Consider the following 20,131-nt stretch of genomic DNA (forward strand, 5'->3'; position numbering starts at 1 on the left):
AGCAGCCTGGTTCTATTGTTCCACATGTAGTGAGGCCTATGACTAAGTGTCCATGCCCATCATAGTGCCTCTCTGCTGGTGCTGTCTAATGTTGTCTAATGTTACCTGTTACCTCCAAACTTCCTCACTTTGAATGCCAACCACCAATGGGGGTGGGGGGGGGTTTGGGGGTTGCACCAGGAAGTGCTCTTGGTGACAAATAAATGCTTGCAATCAACTCAGAATCATGAAAAATGACTAGTTTGACCCCTCAAAAGTTACTCAAGTCCAATTTAAGCATTTTCGAATTTTCGAAAATCGGTTATCGGTACCCCAACTTTGAGCAGTTTTTTACGAGGTTTCCCACAGGAGTTGAATTTCAACCTTTTAGGACATGTTATTACACACCTTTAGAAACACATTGGTGAAGACATTTCTTGGTAACGATTTACTTCGCAGATTGGTCAAATATCTGGTAAAATGCCCTTACTATTAAAACATGTAACGTTAGATATATATCGTTATACAGGGAGCGATGTATTTCTACGGAAAGGCTGATAGAATGTAGAATCTTCTTGTCGGTAAAACGATGGAATCAATCTATTGAGGATTGTGATCTTAAATACGTTGTCATATGGTGCACAGCAATGACAGCATACACGATTTGACAAGGAAATAGAATGTTCAACACGGGTTGGAATCTCTGTACTTGATTTATTAAGACAGTCAGCGAATGGTTCATCAGCACAGTACCACAGCATCGGCATTCAACGACATCATTATACAGACAGGCTGTGTATAATAGCGATGTATTTCTACGGAAAAGGCTGACTGACGCAGGCATTTGAATGGAATTCCGGGGTAGAAATATTCTCTGCCCCCGCTGTCAACTGGACAAGCGGTGCTGCGAACTCCCGGTTCATCGAGTTTACGGTTAAAAGCATAACTTCTCGGGGTGTCAGCGCGGTGGTTAAGGGCTCAAAATGACCGTAGACAGATGGTGAAGTTAGCAAAGGAGTATTGTGTTTGAACCACCTCCACAGCTGGTGTTATTCGCGGACAAAGACGGTGCGATTTTTGTGTTGTGCTTGTTGTAAATAAAAGTTATATGATTCATTGAAATGACATTAAACTAAGATAATACGATGGTCAGCATAATTTTTCGAATCTTTATTAATAAGCTATTACAGAAACTGTAGTGACATTTTCCAAGAGTGAATGTGGTATTTAAAGATGGGTCTTCGTCGTCATCGCGAATCCTATGGCCGGAAAGGGCAGAACCTATGGGCGGATACTAATTTGCATTGTATTCCATTCCGATGTGGGTGCCATAATACCTACATCGGAATGGAATACAATGCAAATTACATCGGATTTACATGGGATATCGAAAAGCAATGCAAATGAGTACACCGACACTAGAATGGAATACACTCATGGCCGAATGGAATACGCTGCGCTCAAATGTAATACACATGCACAATGGAATACACTCGTGACCAAATACAATACACATGCTCGAATGGAATACGCTGCGCTCAAATGTAATACACATTGCTTTTATTTTGGCACAAACATTCCGTATTTTTGCATTGTATTTGGTGTTACACGTGTATTCCATTCCGATGTGTGTATTGCATTCCGATGTTTGTATTGTATTTAAATACGGCATGATACACCCTCCATAGTATCCGTGACCCGGATGCTGTGTAAATGCAGCTGGACAGTGCAGTTGCACGGGACGTAACGTGATCTCCCTCAGTTCATTCTTAACCACTGATGCGAATGTAGCTCGATGACCCTGCAAGTCCCGTGTCCAGAATTTGATGCACTGTTTTCTACAGAATAAATGAACGTGAGCCATCCAGCTGAGAGTGATTCATGCAAAGATACACCCCGTCACACTAGCCGCACTCACTTCTTGACAAAAACGGCGCAGGTTCCTTATTTCTTCTAGTTCACTTGGTCAGTTTTCAAGTTCAAGTTTTTTTCTTTTCAAGAATTGTAATGTTTTTACGATATCATCAACTCGTCGCCGCTGTAATTGTTAGTGAGGTTATGGGAAAGGACTGTATAAGGTGAATAGTTCAAGTATGCTCCATTCGCCCCCGGGGCGTCGATCAGGACACACATGACAGGAGATTGACTTTGTGTTCAGGTTTCTTTAGTGGGTCAGACAGGGTATAGTTCAGGCATGGGTAGGATGATTGCAAACACTACAATGGGTGTATGTGTGGTTCTGCAATAAACAGAAAGAGGTATTACAGTACACATGTTGTTACTAATCTGAATTATAACACCAATTTAAGACAGTACTCGAATAACAATCTCTGCGGCGTGAACTGCGCCAAACGAGCTTCATTGAAGAGCACGCAATAGCGGCGCCCATAGAAAGCACATGGCCAGACTAATTGCTAGTGCTAATAGAGTGCAGAAAACGGCAGTATCCAAATCAACACAACAAATATGTACACCCTAAATACTGGGTGAAACATTGTACTTACAGTAGTTCAGTGACGCACATTGACACTGTAATGCTGCACAACGATGCTAACTGATTGGAGTTGTAACACGAGAAACTTGTGGTACTTTCAACTTCTTCTCCGATCTGAATCAATGCGGTCCAGAATGCACTGCGCACTTAAGGTGGCAGGTGATATTAAGCACAGCTTAGCTCTTAAGGTGGAAATGATAACCAAATATAATAATCATGAACTTAGAATATTGGAACCTTTCTAACAGTAATCTTCTTAATAAGGATGCACGGACACAGACTCAAGGTAAGTGTGACTTTACTCGTAAACTTCAAGGTACGGAATCCCGTAAAGGACATACTTTATAGCAATGACTAGCGCATGACAGAATAGGTAGATTAGTCTGCTATTACACTCATCTACTACACTCTGATATAGTCGAAACTGGCAACTGTTTTTGTTTTGTTTTTGGTAATCTGATCACAAAGTGACACTACAGTTTATTAGCGGGTTCTAGGGCATCAAAATTGCATTTCCTTGAAACTGCGTTCACTGATAGCGTGTATGTGTAATTATGTGTATTTCTATATCTTATGCTTACCCAATCTAAAAGCTCACGGCACGTGCCTGGATCATGTTACTGACAGCAACTTGCAAAGCATCCCATATACCAGGCCAGGGTAAATTCTAAATTGATTGTGGGATGACCCATCTCTCTCGTCACCCCCATTGAAGTTTATATTTAAAACGGTGAAAGTAGGGTTAATAATCAGAGCTGCCAAGTCTCACGCAATCACCGTGAGACTCACGCATTTCAACCAGTTCTCATGCTCTCACGCCGCATCTCTATTTCTCACGGCGAGAAATAACAATTGTTTTAAGGGACTTTTTATTTTATTTTTATTTTAAAATATTTTTTTAATTCCTTGAAAGAAAGCTACCGGACATGAGTTTCGTGGCGTCTTTCTGCCCGCGCGTTAACTTGAGTCTGCAATCGAAGCGGCAGGCGAGCGCTGATGGAAGAACCTGTGTTCACGCGAGCTGCAAGAACGTAGCAAGCAGTGGTTGCCAGATTGGGCTACTTTTGGTCACACTGGACGGGTGGATTCGGCAGCTTTTAGACTGGGCTGGACATTGTCAATTCCGTCTGGCAACCGTGGTAGCAAAATATGTGCATACATTACAACATCGTATCTGGTAGCCTACTGGACTGGGTTGCACCAATATGGCGTAAGTCATTAGTAAATGCAGGCATTTAGTAGTTACTAAACCCCTAGTTGTTACTAGTTAGTTTCAAACTAGTTGTTTACTAATTTCAGTTGCACCACGCCAATCTTTTGCCAATCTTAGCTAGTGAATACTCCGTTTTGGTAACTGTTTTTTGTTTCTCTACTGTAACATAACCAGGTACATTAATAATAATAATTATTATGAATAATTACAATATACAATATAAATACAACAATTGGGGGTCCCTCAAAAAAAATGTGGGCTGCGCTGAGACCAAGCCCTCATTCTGACCCAGGAAAAACCCTGGTATGTACTGTATAACATGATAGCCATCTATGAGCAATGCACTGTATATAAGATGATGACCACGGGTCTTTCTGCTGCTGACCAAGGGGCTGAGTCCTGTTGATGGCGCCAATTTTTCTTTTAGAGTCTGTAGGCTACTGTATTTGTTTATTAAGATTTCATAAATATGATATATTGTCTGATTTTTTTTCTTGTTTTATAAAATGTTATTATTTATTATTTATTATTTTCATTTCTTGTGCTGGTTTATTATGAACAACATGTAAAATTGCAGGAAACTAGCACAAATAATTGGGTGGGAGAGAGGGGCCGCCGCTGCCAAAACGTGCACAGTTTTGGGTCGCTCCACCGCCCAAAAATCTCACTCCAAACTTTTGGTGAAACTTGGCAGCCCTGGTTAATATTAGGGTTAGGGACAGGGTATGGTCGTCTCAATAATGATCCCATTGAGCATCTCCCCGTCTACCAGCTAGGGGGCGGGCCAGCCGTCACACACCTCACTTCCGTTCCTGCCATTTTGCTGTTGAGGAGGTTCCAGTTGAAAGCGAACTGAAGACAGGTCGGTGGTGCCGCCGTTGTTTGGAAGTGCAGCTGTTTTTAACACCACATCGGTTTTTGGTCATTCAAGACATCTTCAAAGAAGAATGACAGATTTTGACAGCAACCCGTTCGCTGACCCGGAAGTCAGCAATCCCTTTCAGGTAGCTGGACGTGTTTTGCTGGCTAGGTGGCTACCGCCGGTACAGCTGCTATCTTATCTGAGAGGATGCTACTTAGCTCTCGGTTAGCTGGCAGGCAGGGTGTCACTTTGTTTGCCTTCAAAACTTGGTTGCGAATGTTAGCTAGCTACTAGGTGCTGCTTTGTTCAAGGAGGGTAATGTGGGCTTATTTAAGCGGCCAATGTGTTTGTTACGATTGCGACTTCTAGGTTTTAGGGACCGGACAGCCAAGCGACATTTGTGACCTGTTGTGTCATCCTCATCTTGTTGCTAAAATGTGTTTTGATATTTGATATAACCAGTTAGGTCTTTGACATTACACACAGACACACACACATGTATCTTATTTCCTACTAGGCTTATGTTGAATTGGTATTTATTATCTAGCCAGCTGTAAATAAGAGACATTGGTTAAAGTATTGCTGGTAAACCAGGATCAGTCAATTGAGGGAATGAATTGACTTTAATTTCAGAATAAAGAGTTCCCCCTGTTATTTTTCTCCCCAACCCTGCAACAAACTATAGGTTAAAAATAAGTTTTAAACGTGATATTGATAGCTTTTAGATTATGGGCAATGCTGCTTTGCAAATCCTCCACACCCTGTCACCACCAGACACAATGCAGGTTCCCCTTCGATGGCTGCTCTGGACGCATACAAATGTCAAGTCTGAAGATTAGAAGTCAGACTATGACCCACATTCCATAACAACCAGCTATGGACAACTCAATGCATCCATCTCAAATGTTCCATAGGATTTGAAGAGGGGGTAGTCGGGGTGTCAATTGGGGTGCTTTTTGTTCTCGAGCTCAATGGTGTCTTGGCTTCAGTGTGACAGACTGGCTAGGAGTCTGGGAAGGATTATTTCCCACACAAATGTCAAAACAAGATCGATATGATAAGATGGCTGTTCTGCATTATAGTCACCTGATATGATGCTATCAAAAAGTCACATCTAGGCTGACCATTCCAGATTTGCTTTTAAGGAATACTCCCTCGATTCCTGCTTTGTGTGGTTGTAAGATCAGACGGTGCATTTATGTCATTATGATAAGGGTAGTCAGTAGCAGTCTTTGTTTCACAACAGAAAACATGCCTTTGATCCTGCACTGCTCACCCCATTATCTGGGCTGGCAAAGAAGGCCTGCTTTATATTGTTCCAAGTCTTTTTAATTGAGTCTCTCTCTCTCTTTCATGCACACATACTGTCACTGTTTTCCCCGTATCACTGCCAGCAGCACTGCAGAAACACAACACTCACTGTTGTGGGCTCACTCACACACAGAACACGCACCGATGTAGCCTAGATGCGCACCACCGCATAGTGAAATGCCAGAAAACCCTGCAGAGATAATTAGCAAAGTGAGTTCATGATAGAATCACCACAGTAGAGAGGAGATCAATGTAGAGATCGGCGTAGCCGCCCTGCTCTGTAAGAGCCAAAGACATCCAAGACCAGGAGAGATTTGACACAGGCCCTGTCTCTGATCAGAAGAGAACACAATATTCCCAACAGTAGCTTTCTTTTGACGACATGCCTCACCGCTAGATGATTTTAGGATGATCAAAAAAACTGGTTGTGTCGGACTCGGAATGCAACTCTCAGTGTAGCCGGAATGAAACTCCCAGCCTCCCGTGTTTCATGGAAATGTTTGTAACCCAACACTAGAGTTGGTGTAGAGTGCTGCTGACCGCTGCACAGGGCAAACAGTCAATTATTCATTGCTCACCATTATTACATTTTTGAATTACGATTAGCCTGGTCTTCCTCTGCCATTCTGGTCCCTTTCATTAGTAGTTAAAGTCGGAGAAGATTTTTTTTGTAGGACATTTGACTGCTATCTTAACTGTCCCTGAAGGCTTTCTATTTTCATCATCTCTCTGGCTCTGTTTGAATAAGCTAAGTTCTTCCCTCCCGCCGTCTTCAAAATGATCACTAAAATAAATAAAAGCAAGCCTAGTATAGTCATTGTATTGCTGCTTTGCTGCTGTCACCCTTCCAACCATGTCAGAGCAAGGAAGGACCTTCTTGAATAACCCTTGAGATTTGACAGTTGGTGCTCGTTCTCTTGTAGTAAGTCATTCTTCAGGCAGGGTTGTTGTCCTCCATCTAGAGTTGGTTAGAGACAGTGTCAAAGTCAAAGTCAGCGTTATTGTCAATCCAATATATGTACAGACATACAGAGGGCTGAAATTGTGTTTCCCTCTCATCCACGGTGCATAGCAAACAAAAACAATAAATAACAATATAACAAGATTAAAAAAGAACTATATATACAAAAATACTAGATAAAATATTTGAAATGTGCAGTACAATGTACAGGGGTGGAATACAATAACAACTGACAATAGTGCAATAGTGGTAATTGGCTCAGTATAATAGAGTAAAGTGGCTAAAGTACAGGTATGCTTGTATGTACATGCATGAAGTGAGAGGGGAGAGAGTTCAGCTGGTTAAAGACGTGGTTGTTATCCTCCATCTAGAGTTGGTTTAGAGACAGTATGGTTGTTATCCTCCATCTAGAGTTGGTTTAGAGACAGTATGGTTGTTATCCATCTAGAGTTGGTTTAGAGACAGTATGGTTGTTATCCATCTAGAGTTGGTTTAGAGACAGTATGGTTGTTATCCATCTAGAGTTGGTTTAGAGACAGTATGGTTGTTATCCATCTAGAGTTGGTTAGAGACAGTATCGTTGTTATCCATCTAGAGTTGGTAGAGACAGTATGGTTGTTATCCATCTAGAGTTGGTTAGAGACAGTATGGTTGTTATCCATCTAGAGTTGGTTTAGAGACAGTATGGTTGTTATCCATCTAGAGTTGGTTAGAGACAGCATGGTTGTTATCCATCTAGAGTTGGTTTAGAGACAGTATGGTTGTTATCCATCTAGAGTTGGTTTAGAGACAGTATGGTTGTTATCTATCTAGAGTTGGTTTAGAGACAGTATGGTTGTTATCCATCTAGAGTTGGTTAGAGACAGTATGGTTGTTATCTATCTAGAGTTGGTTTAGAGACAGTATGGTTGTTATCCATCTAGAGTTGGTTTAGAGACAGTATGGTTGTTATTCATCTAGAGTTGGTTTAGAGACAGTATGGTTGTTATCCATCTAGAGTTGGTTTAGAGACAGTATGGTTGTTATCCTCCATCTAGAGTTGGTTAGTGGGTTATCCTGCTCTGTTGTTTGTGACCTCATGCTAAGCCTTAAGGCGAGTGGTGTTTCATGCCCAGTTCTGGGCTCTGTTCAATAGTTCATGAAATCATATGGCATCATGTCATAGTGACAGGTGGTGCTTGGGCTCTAATTGGCCGCTCTCCCCTTACGTCCTGATTAGTCTAATCTCCTTTATTATATGGAAAAAGTTGATTCTTGATCTGGTATTTTTCTGTGCAGTATTGCTGAGAATATATTGTATAAGGTTTCCACTGATTTGAAGGTCCTCATATTTTGGTGTAGCTACATTTACATTTACATTTAGGCCGTGATGTGTCATTCCCTACCCATACACTGCCACTTTAACGAGCTGTAGCCGCAGTATGTTTATGCGCTGCAGGCTAAATGTTGAGCAGTATGGTCTGAGTAGCAGAGTACACAGCTTGTTCCTGTGACTGTATATTACTGATCTGCCATCGGCAGAGTGTCACCGTTAAAACCGCCTCACCTTCGGAAACACACACTCGACGTAAGAGTAGTTACATACATGCTGTGACAGTGAGCTTCTCATGGTAAGTCCTTATTTCCTTTGGTTTCCTGCCGTAGGAAGATCGTTGCTTTGGCAATAGTCGCAGCCAATTTCGATGCTTTCACTCGTGAATACTGTCTCTGCATGAGAGGAATATTTCAGCGTTTCTTGGATGTTGTGCACCAATCATTCATGTTCAGTTTTTTTTTGTAGGGTGCTTTTATTTTCGAATATGAACACACTGTGTCTCCTTCATACGCCCCGCTGTGTTTCCTCCGTCCCCCCATTCATTCAGCCTGTCATGCAGGCCTACTGTTGAGAGATGGGGTGATGTGCTCCAAGTCTTGTATGTCAGTTTCCTATGTTGCTCTGCGTTTGATGCTGTAGCGTGCCCTGTGGCCAGTAGGCCTATCAGTGGGAGAACAGGGAATTTATTTTTGGGATGTTTTTGCATACCTGCAAGCAACAGGTAGCTCATCACTGTTGGAAGGGCTTGCCATTGTCAAAAGCACTATGCTGTAGTTTTGTATGCAAAGGACCATATTAAAGATTAATTACGATACACCCTGAAATATTTATGGTCCTGGACTCTTGACAAGTGGCAGTCTGTCTCTGTCTATCGGAGACCGAGAAGCCACCAGAATCTCAGCAGACAGGGAAACTGGAGGAGGGTAGTACTGGAACCGGACCGTGTTATATCTGGCCTCTGCTGGGAGACTGGGCTTTCATACTACAGGGCTGTGCTGAAGTGGCGGTACATCTGAATTTATGATTGAAATCATCTCATGGTAAGCAGACTACCTACGACTAACAATTTACACACTAACAGGAGCGCTGACTGACATACACACACACTTACACACTTACACACACACTTACACACTTACACACACACTTACACACTTACACACTTACACACTTACACACACACACACACACACACACACACACACACACACACACACACACACACACACACACTAACAGGAGCGCTGACTGACACACACACACACACACACACACACACACACACACACACACACACACATGTATAGGCTACTCACTCCCAGAATTGCCCACACACAAAAAAAAACACTCAATGTGTCTTAGCTAACCGCATTTAACAGCAGGCTAATACACACAGTGTAGGTACACACTGCATAATGTACAGAGAGTCACACTAGGTAAACAATGGCTTGTGTACACACTCGCACTAGGTAAACAATGCCTAGTCCTTTTGTGTCCTTACACTGACCGAGCAAAAAAGGAGAAAACAAGGTATTCTCTGGCCTGAGTTTTTCCTGCTATGACTGATGGATAGATGATTCACTTACTTAGTCAAATGTAGTTGTTTCGTAGGTCGCATTTGGATAAAGGCTAAATGCCCAAAATGTAAATGTACATTTGAGATATCGTCTGTTAATGTTAAGAGGGGTGATGTTCAGATATTGCGACCAGGGCTCCGAATCATCTTTTAATCCAGTAATTGAAGTAGCCTAATCTAAGTTGAGGTTGAATCATTCAGAAAAGCCTGAAACGGGTGTGTCAGTAATATGTCCTTAACACTGCATGCCAGTAGTGCACAAAGACGCCCTTCTCATTTCTGTCTTTTGTCCTAGCGTTTGGGAGGCGTTCTCTCTGCTCTCCAACTCCTGGATCGGGCTATTTATAGTCTTCTTGCAGTGAAAATTATTGGAATCATTCCCTTGTTGCCAGTATTGAATTATAGCCTTGGGTTCAGAATGAAGAACTCGTTCTGTTGTTGTTTGCAATGATAGAACACTGGAGCGATCCTTTCCTGATTATTAAAAAGTGTTGTTCTGTCGAGTTCATGGTGACTTTGTTTCTCTCTGTAGGAAGATGGATATGACTAGTATTACTGTCTTTGAAGTATTGTTGCCTGTGTTACTACTATAGATAGCCGATATGTTTGCTAACCACTAACAGACAATGACATGGGTTGATGGTGAACTTGGTACTGTATGCAATACAAGACATTTCATATTCTTGCTTCAGAGTTTATTTAGGCTGTCACACCATGGGTGAGTTGGTAACTCATAATCCAGATCATATCATTTAGATTCAGTGTATCATTTAGATTCTGTGTGCGTCACCAGGAACGGTTGTTTCACACCGGTTCACATTTCTCTGCTGAGTTATTTGCTCACTCCTCCTCATGGCTTTCTGATTATGTGCGAATGCTCAGTCTAATTAGAGCCTTCTCTCTTCTTCTTTTCCTTTCTTTCATCCCTCTCTCAGGATCCGTCGGTGACACAAGTAACGCAGAATGCTCCTCCGGGTTTGGAGGAGTACAACCCCTTCACAGATGGCAAACCGGTGAGTACTGTCTGAAGCCTCCAGAACCACCGGGCCAATTAGGAACTGCCAATGAACCGTAACCAACCCATCACATCACATGGAGGGGTTCTAGAGTGTCAGACGGAGGGTTCTAGAGTGTTTGGTGGGGTGGTGACAGACTGAGGGTTCTAGAGTGTTTGGTGGGGTGGTGACAGACAGAGGGTTCTAGAGTGTTTGGTGGGGTGGTGTCAGACAGAGGGTTCTAGAGTGTTTGGTGGGGTGGTGACAGACAGAGGGTTCTAGAGTGTCAGACGGAGGGTTCTAGAGTCTTTGGTGGAGTGCTGACAGACGGAGGGTTCTAGAGTGTCTGGCTTGGAGAGGTCAGGTGTGCAGGGGAGGTGGGTGCGTGTGAACAAGCACCATCATTGATTGGTTTGAGAAGTACTTAAAATGTTAGGAATGTAGGCCACTTCGTATGCTACGTGATGTTGTTCATGGTCAAAAGCTCTTGCTATGGAATAGTTTCAAGTTTTATTGTTACATTACACAAGTGTAGGAGAGTAAAATCCTTAGGCTTCGGTTCCTTGACATTGACATCGCAGCACAAAGACAAATAAGGCAAGATAAGTCAAGATAAATAAAGTGACAATAGTTCCAAGACATAAGTGAGACAATTTGACAAATTTGACAAAAAAAAGTTGTAGGAGACAAATAAGACAGGACACAATTTAGCAGTACAAATAGTAAAATAAATAAATAGTACAGAGTAGAAATGTCATGAGTATTGCACTCGGTAGCAGTGGGTGTAAGATGTAGTATTGAGTAAAGTGACTGTGCTTAAGGGTAGGTAGTCCATATACTGTACATCATGTGCTTAATGGGGACAATAGACATTTGTCTTCAGTAGGCTTGTTTATGAGCCTGATCGCCTGGGGGAAGTAGCTGTTGGTTAGCCTCGGAGTTTTGGCCCTGAGGCTCCTGAAGAGTCTTCGTCTTTTGGACGCCATCAGTACAAACAGACTGTGGCTGGGGTGGCTGGGAAGGTTTGATGATCCTCCGGGCTTTACTGACACACCGCTTGTTGTATATACAGTGTATCCTGGACGGAGCCAAGCTCACATCCATTGATGCCTGTCGCCGTGCCAGGCAGTGATGCACCCAGTCAGAATGCTCTCAGTAGTGCCTCTGTAGAAGGGGGTTAAAGTTGATGATTCAGGTAGTGTGTTTTTGGTTTTGGTTTTCTTTCAGGCGCCCCCTGGTTCGGCTCCAACAGCAGCGCCCCCCACCACCAACACACAGCCAGCCATCATGAAGCCCACTGAGGAGCCCCCAGCCTACTCACAGCCCCAACAGACACAGGTAATATCCCACTACCCACCACCCTTATCCACCAGTCTACAACCATACTCACCGCCCTACTGCTGTGGAATGCCCCTGTCCTGCTTACTACCCAAACCATCTACCATTCCTACACACACACACACACACACACACACACACACACACACACACACACACACACACACACACACACACACACACACACACACACACACACACACCTCTTTTTACACCACCCCATCCTCTTCTCTCCCTACATCTTGTCAATAAGGGAGAGATGGGGACTCACTCAGGCGCTGCCTGTGCATCTGCAGTCCTCCTCTCTACATAGTCACCGTAGAGGGTATTACCATAGAAACAGTCTGCCTGTCTCCATGTCACCCCCATGCTCTGGTAGGTTTGACAGTTCTGGTGGCGGTGGTAACAAGACAAGCAGACTAGGACCCAGCCTGTGGAGATGCTGCTGAGCCGTCAGAGGAGGTTCTGTACAGACAGTCTCTTTCTGAGAGGGGGAGAGAGGAGACACATGTTATGTCAGAAAACAACTGTCTATACAGAACCCACATTCATGTTGTTCAATCCTCTGACAGCTATTTAGAAGATTTTAGAATACAAGTCAGAACAATTTGATTGGTTGGTGACTTGTTCCCGGGTGCACCAGCTGCTGTCACGTATAGACAAGCGGCAGAGGAAGACATGTGGCCTTCAAAGCATTACGTTGTAGCCGACCGGCATGAATTGCTGTGTAGAAAAACATCTACCAAAGGCCTTTACCTAATGTTAACATTTCAGGGACGTTTAATTTACTTTTTTTTTTTCTTCTCTCCTGCTGGAGAGGGCTTCCCGGTGGGCTCAGAAGACAATTAGCATTTTCTCGAATTAGAAACAGTGTGTTAATTATTCTGTGTTACGTAGGGAGAGAGCTGGCGGGAAACGACTGCACCGCAGTCAGGCTAACCCCATACAGGAGTCCCTGCCAAACGCAGAACAACACACACAGCGTGACACGCGCACAGATATCACACCCATTATCTGTGGTAACGCCAGCTTCACAAAAGTCCTCATGAAGTGTAATGCAAGCCTCAGAGAACAATATATCACCCACTCACACTAATGTAGTACTAATGTACGACACACAGCTCAGCCCTGTTGAGCCTAAGCCAGCCTGGATAACTGGATGTACTGTATATGAGTCTTCAAGTGTTTTCTGGAGATCATTTCCATGATGTGTGTGTGAATGATGAATGAATGAATGAATGAATGGTCTTTATTGTCATTGATATAGTACAGGTACCATACAACGAAATTTGGGAGCAGGGGCTCCCCTGGTGTTAGGAAAAAAAAAACTAAAAACAAGAAGGGAAAAGAGCTGGTTTACATAAATAAAGGCTATGTACACTATCCACTATACTATACTATACAAATAAAACACTGTGCTGTACTCTATGCTATGCTATACATATCCTAACATTTCCTATCTCTGAACCTTATGTACCCGAGGGTTGTCATATTGCACATAGTGTTATTGCACATTCATTTAAAGTGTCGCAGTTTGCAGGTTTGAAATGTTCACAGTTGTGTTTCAGTATTGCACTTGATTACAATCTAGTAGCTGCCATCAAATTGTCTAGATTGTCCAGGGCCTAGAACCTAGGTCTTTGCTGTGTTCAGGGCCTGAATGGCCCTGGGGTAGAAGCTGAGCTTCAGTCTGTTTGTCCTTGCGAACATGGTCCTGAACCGCCTGCCCGAGGGCAGCCGAACAAAGTGTTCGTTCCCAGGGTGGGATGGGTCTCTGGAGATCTTGGAGGCCTTCCTGAGGCAGCGTGTGTTGTACAGCTCTTCCAGAGAGGGGAGGGGGGCGCCGATGATCTTCTGGGCCGATCTCACGACTCTCTGTAGCGCTTTCCTCTCTGCGGCTGTGCAGCTGGAGAACCACACGCAGATGCAGTAGGTGAGGATGCTCTCCACTGTGCAGCGGTAGAAGGTCACAAGCAGCTCCTGTCTGAGGTGGTATTTCCTGAGGACTCTCAGGAAGTAGAGCCGCTGTTGTGCCTTCTTGATGATGGCTGCTGTGTTGGTCTTCCAGGACAGGTCATCCTGTATGTGCACCCCCAGGAATCGGAGGGTTGAGACTCTCTCCACGCTCCCTCCATCGACGAGCAGGGGCTGGACCTCAGATTTTTTCCTCCTGAAGTCCACGATGATTTCCTGGGTCTTTGACTGGTTCAGCAGCAGGTTGTTAACCTTGCACAGCTTGCCCAGCTGCTCCACCTCATTCCTGTACGCCGCCTCGTCCCCCCCCGAGATGCAGCCCACCACGGTGGTGTCGTCTGCAAACTTTACGATGGAGTTGCTGGGGTGGACGGGGGTGAAGTCGTAGGTGTAGAGGTTGTAGAGGATGGGGCTTAGCACGCAGCCCTGGGGGGACCCAGTGCTGAGTCTGAGGGCTGTGGAGGTGTGGGAGCCCACCCGCACCCTCTGTGGGCGGTCAGACAGGAAGTCCTTGATCCATGCACAGATAGAGTGTGATAGTCCCAGGTCTAGTAGTTTGGTCACTAGCCTGTCTGGAAGGATGGTGTTGAAGGCAGAGCTGAAGTCCACAAAGAGCAGTCTCGCGTAGCTGTTCCCCCTCTCCAGGTGGGATAGAGTGGAGTGGAGAGTCGTCGCGATGGCGTCCTCTGTGGACCTGTGGGCTCTGTAGGCGAACTGGTATGGATCCAGGTTGGGCGGGAGGCGTGTGACTATGTGGGCCCGGACCAGTTTCTCGAAGCACTTCATGATGATTGGTGTGAGTGCCACCGGGCGGTAGTCGTTTAGGCAGCTCACCGTGCTTTTCTTCGGGACTGGGATGATAGTTGAGGTTTTCAGGCAGGGTGGGATGATGGCCTGGGACAGGGACTGGTTGAAGATGTTGGTGAAAACCCCGGCCAGCTGGTCGGCACAGTCCCTCAGCACCCGTCCCAGGACGCCATCCGGCCCTGAGGCTTTTCTGGGGTCCACCGCCTTCAGCACGCGTCTCACTTCATGCTCTGTGAGGGTGAGGCTGGAGAGAGTGGTGTTTGTGTTGTGGTTACCTCCGTTCGCCCCTCGTCGAACCGGGCGTAGAAGGAGTTCAGCTTTTCCGCCAGCAGGGGGTCGTCCTCCGCGGCTGTGAGCCTGTTGGCTCTGAAGTTTGTCATGTGCTGAACCCCCTGCCACACCCGCCTGGAGTCGTTGCTCAGGAAGCATTCCTCAATCTTCTTCTTCTCAAATCTTGTGTGTGTGTGTCTGCATGCGTGTGTATGTGCGTGTCTGTGTTTGCGCGTGCGCGTGTCTGTGTATGTGTGTGTGTCTGCGTGTGCGTGCGTGCGTGCGTGCGTGCGTGCGTGCGTGTGTGTGTGTGTGTGTGTGTAGGCACCGGCAGCTGCGGAGCTGTTGAGGAGGCAGGAGGAACTGGAGAGGAAGGCGGCTGAACTGGACCGCCGGGAGAGGGAGATGCAGTCCCTCAGCGCCTCAGGGGGTGAGCCTCAGCACCACACAACATTAATAATAATAATAATAATAATAATAATAATAATACATTGGACTTATATTGCGCTTTTCTAGACACTCAAAGACGCTTTACAAACGGAAAAGATTGAGTAGTAATAATAAAAAGAAAGTATAGGGGTCTAATTAATTATTAGATTACTAATCTAAGTCTAAGTAGGACAATCTACTCTGTATACTGCAATTACACCTAGAGTTCGGGCAGAGAAGCAGCGAACAAGCAACGCCAGCGTCCTCTCAACCGTCATTTTTTGAAAAGCTCAAATTTGTATCAAGGTTTTATGAAAGTCCTTGGTTATAATTTTTAGATCACTAAATCTAAATCTAAGTGTCTTTGTAGGACAATCTACTCTAATCTACATTCACACAACATTAACCTCAGTAAATCAAACACCTCTCCAATATTCACACAACGTTAAGCTCAAACAGTTCACTTGAAATCCCAGCGTGAGCGTAGCGTTATTATTTTTTAAATAATCATCAGTTGTACGTCCTTAATTCACTTGTTGATGGACAGTATATGAATGTCAATTGACATTTGTCTTCTTCTCTCAGGTAGAAAAAACAACTGGCCTCCACTCCCCGAAAAGTTCCCTGTGGGTCCCTGCTTCTACCACGACATCACAGTGGACATTCCTGTGGAATTCCAGAAGATAGTCAAGATCATGTACTACCTCTGGATGTGTGAGTGGAACCATAATCCTTAGCACCTACAGTACACTGGGTCTGAAAACCAGGCACACCATGTGAAGAAACCGGGTAGGTATACATGGGTATAAGCTGGTGAAAAAACAGTGGACCAAAAACAGGGGAAGGGGCTATAGGTTATTTTTGGACCAGGTGTAGTATGTGAGAGTCTTGGGAGCCCCCTACCATTAGGGTTATGCCACGTGGCCTTCTTTTGGCCATATGGGCAAATTGATGCTTTTACAGATCATTTTCTTTTCGGCTCAGAGCCTCTCAGATGTTTCTGGATCTTTTTCCATGCAGAGGAAATGCCAGACCTGCTCTGTTCTGCTCTGCTCTGCTCTGTCCCCTCTGTGACACCCAGGGTTGTTGCCAGCATACTAGCCCTCCCTCCGCCTCCTCCTGGCCTGATCAGCTCAGACCACCCGTCTGCCGTCTCACTACTCCCAACATTTAATTTGTTTCAAGGTTTCGAGTGTCACCCTCTAAATTGACAATTGAACAAGAGTATTGTTTTGCTGCCTCCCGTCAAAATGTCCTGACAGACATACAAGCTGAAAAGTGTTCGAAAACACGCTTGTTATAGGTGTTATGGATATGGACCAGTGACTCTATATCCAGTAAATTCAATGAATGGCTCTTACCAAGCTCTGGCTGGAATTCCAGGGCCGCATGATATAACCACATGGTAAGGTCATGTGGTATGGTTACATGACTGTGTCAGGTGACTAGGTAGGCTAGGCACGGAGAGGCATTCAATCCGTGTTCAATTACTTGAATGCATCATTCCTTCCTACCTTGCCTGAGGTAGGCCAATCACATGTGTGTTTGGATAAAGCAAGTTTCCTATACATTGCTTTAGCCTATCAACCCTCCCCTCCTTCACTCCAAGTATGTGGGGCAGTGGAGCACTGTTAGATTCCACACTGTGCTGCCGAATCCTGACACTGCGTTTGTACACGCAACAGACTCTTCACAATGCCCATAGCCATGCCTTTATTACTAGCCAAAGGAAGAGAGAGTTATTGTGAATTATTTAATTGACTGAGTGTGAGTGGGTCTGTGTGTTTGTGCACGCTACTTTTGGCATCCAGCTCTTAAGTGTTAAATTATTAAACAGAAGTCTTTCCTCCTCTTCCATACTGTACTTCATTAGCCTGACTCACTTGGCAAGACACTGGACACGGTGGTGTTAGTTTGGACCATTATCAAAAGGCCATCCAACATCTAGCTTTACATGGTTCCACTTTAACAGTGTCCCCCTTTTTCATAAACCCACAGCCACATCTTACGGTCTGTGCCCTCTGCCTGTTGTTCCCCTCCAGTCCACACAGGGACGCTGTTCGCCAACATGTTTGGCTGCCTGGCATGGTTCTGTGTGGACACAACGCGAGGAGTAGACTTCGGTTTGGCCATGCTCTGGTTTATGATCTTCACTCCCTGCTCCTTCGTCTGCTGGTACAGACCACTCTACGCTGCCTTCAGGTACACGTACACACGTACACACACACACACACACACACACACACACACACTCTCGCACACCCTTTTCATACTTAGTCACTCTCACATACTGTATTACTTATACACCGTTCTGTTAATCAGATATACCTCTTCATGTGTCTCTCTCTCCTTCCTCCAGGAGTGACAGCTCCTTCAGGTTCTTCGTCTTCTTCTTTGTGTACATCTGTCAGTTCGGCGTGTACGTCCTGCAGACCATCGGCATCTCCGGCTGGGGCGCCTGGTGAGTCCAGCGGACCGGAACACTTCCAGCTAGAACACAAGAAGTGACACAATGTCATTGTAACACACATACCCATACGAGAGTTGACATATTTACACCAAAGTGAACCCCGATGGTCTCGTTTTCTCCCCCTCGCCTCATCTCGTCTCGTGTTTCCGGGTCCTTCTCTGCAGCGGCTGGATCTCAGCTCTGATGGGGCTGAACGCCAGCATCCCGGTAGGCATCATGATGATCCTCATCGCTGCCCTCTTCACGGCCCTGGCCGTCATGTCTCTCATCATGTTCAAGAAGGTACCAAACTCTCTTTTTGATCCTTTTGTTACTCCAGGTCCAGTACGATTCTACCCAATTGTAGACCCTAAAAAAAAACGCTGTTCTACTTTTGGTAACAGTTTCATCCCGTCCTCTGCTTTCATTGCCGTCCCCTGTCCCCCCCTCCTCTCTCCAGGTCCATGGTCTGTATCGAACCACCGGTGCCAGCTTTGAGAAGGCTCAGCAGGAGTTCGCTACGGGCGTCATGAGCAACAAGACGGTCCAGACGGCCGCCGCTAACGCAGCCTCCAGCGCCGCCTCCAGCGCCGCCCAAGGAGCCTTCAAAGGACCCGTCTGATTGCCCCATCCCCCTTCTCTCTCTCCGTCCAATCCATGCCCCTCCTGTGCCCTCCTAACTCTACTCACATGGCGACGCCCGGCTTCTACGATGGCGACGGCCTTGTTTGAAACACTGACATGCATCCTTCCTTCCCAGAGATGTGCGAGGGGGTGTATTGATAATGGCAGTATAGTGGACATACCCTGCTGTCACTTCATATACACATTTCCTCAAGGAAGGAGGGGGGGGGGGGGGGGAGGATGTTTCTCAAGTGTTTAAACACAGACTAGTCCTGTCCTGCCCAGAGGACTAAACTCCGCCCACCCCAATGTCTTAATGCACTCCAGTGACTTCACTGTGTGACCCCCCCCCCCCCTCCCCCTTATTTAGTCACTCGATTAGTGTGCTCAACTTTGTGTGTGTGTGTGTGTGTGTGTGTGTGTGTGTCTGGTTAAGTTGCTGAATGTTAGTGTGACTTAAATGTTGGCGCTGACTTGAGGCCTGTCCATCAGAGATACTGTAGACTTGTAAAGCGTATGTCGCTGTACCAAGTCCATCCTCTGCCCTCTGAAGCTAACCAACCCAACCCGTATAGGCTCACTACTCCTCTAGCCCTTCATGTATAGGACAAATGGCTTCCCCCCAACTCTACCACACGCCTCTCCTCCCTCTCAATGCCTTCCGTTCTTCTTCTGTGTCCTCAGTCTCTCATAGACTTGTTGATTTGTTGATCCCAACACCCATCTCTATTGTCACCCCAATGAATCTGGACTGTTGTGTGACACTGATTCGGTTTAACGGTTATTTATTTAATCCAAAGCCATTAAGATGGTGAGATGAAGTCCGCCTCTTGTAAGCCCCCTGCTGGTGAAACTTGGTAGTACTAAAGATGAATGCTGTGCATTCCAGACCAGAATCTTGCCTTGGTATTCTCACATCGAGTGTTTAATCCATTAATCCTAAAAAAAACAACTATTTATGCTCATCAAAAGTGAATAAGGACGTGTCTCGTAGCTTTCTGTTCTCTCTTTCAGTCCGTCTCTTTCAATAACCTAGTCCCAGTGGATCATGTAGATTGAAGTCTTGCCTTATAAAGCCAGATAATGCCAACCTATATGTCTGAACCTCAGTTTAACCTAGTTTGGTGTACGGTGGTTAAGTGTTTTCATGCGCCTTTAGTAAACACACACACACACACACACATTATGTGTAACAAATGTGATTGATATGAACTATCTATTTTGCCTTCCTTTTGTGATTGGATTGAGTGCATGAGAGTCTCCTCAATAGAATTGGGATACCATACATTATTCTAGTTTACATGGTCCATGTATGGACCATTGCTTTGAATAGGACTGTCCCTTTTACTACATCAGATTCTGGTCTCTGTTTCATTGAGGCTATCACCCCGATAGGCCCTCAGACCTGTACATTAGCTTGTCTGCTAGCTAAGCTAACATGCTTTAAGTCCCGGCTGATCTAAAACACTAAGGGCCGGTTTCACAGACAAGGCTTAAGCCTAGTTCTGGACTAAATCACACTTTCAGTGTGAAA

The 20,131-nt window shown here is 45.1% G+C and overlaps 1 protein-coding gene across 4 annotated transcripts; it reads left to right on the top strand.

The window, feature by feature from the left end:
• Positions 1-4,568: 4,568 nt before the first annotated feature.
• Positions 4,569-18,595, top strand: LOC308154711 (secretory carrier-associated membrane protein 1-like; the record flags this gene model as incomplete). 4 transcript variants are annotated; one of them, XM_080527892.1, is made up of 9 exons in its annotated part: positions 4,569-4,690; positions 10,647-10,724; positions 11,934-12,044; positions 15,420-15,525; positions 16,110-16,238; positions 17,567-17,726; positions 17,884-17,985; positions 18,159-18,276; positions 18,434-18,595. In XM_080527892.1, the coding sequence occupies exons 1-9, from the start codon at positions 4,634-4,636 to the stop codon at positions 18,593-18,595; spliced, it is 1,023 nt and encodes a 340-aa protein (XP_080384018.1). In that variant the 5' UTR covers positions 4,569-4,633. The 4 variants fall into 4 exon arrangements, with proteins under 4 accessions (XP_080384018.1, XP_080384020.1, XP_080384021.1 ...); XM_080527894.1 differs by having other exon boundaries at positions 11,946-12,044; XM_080527895.1 differs by having other exon boundaries at positions 11,949-12,044.
• Positions 18,596-20,131: the final 1,536 nt, after the last annotated feature.

This window comes from Nansenia antarctica, assembly GCF_963989245.1.
Source record: "Nansenia antarctica genome assembly, chromosome: 4".
Classification (NCBI taxonomy): domain Eukaryota; kingdom Metazoa; phylum Chordata; class Actinopteri; order Argentiniformes; family Microstomatidae; genus Nansenia; species Nansenia antarctica.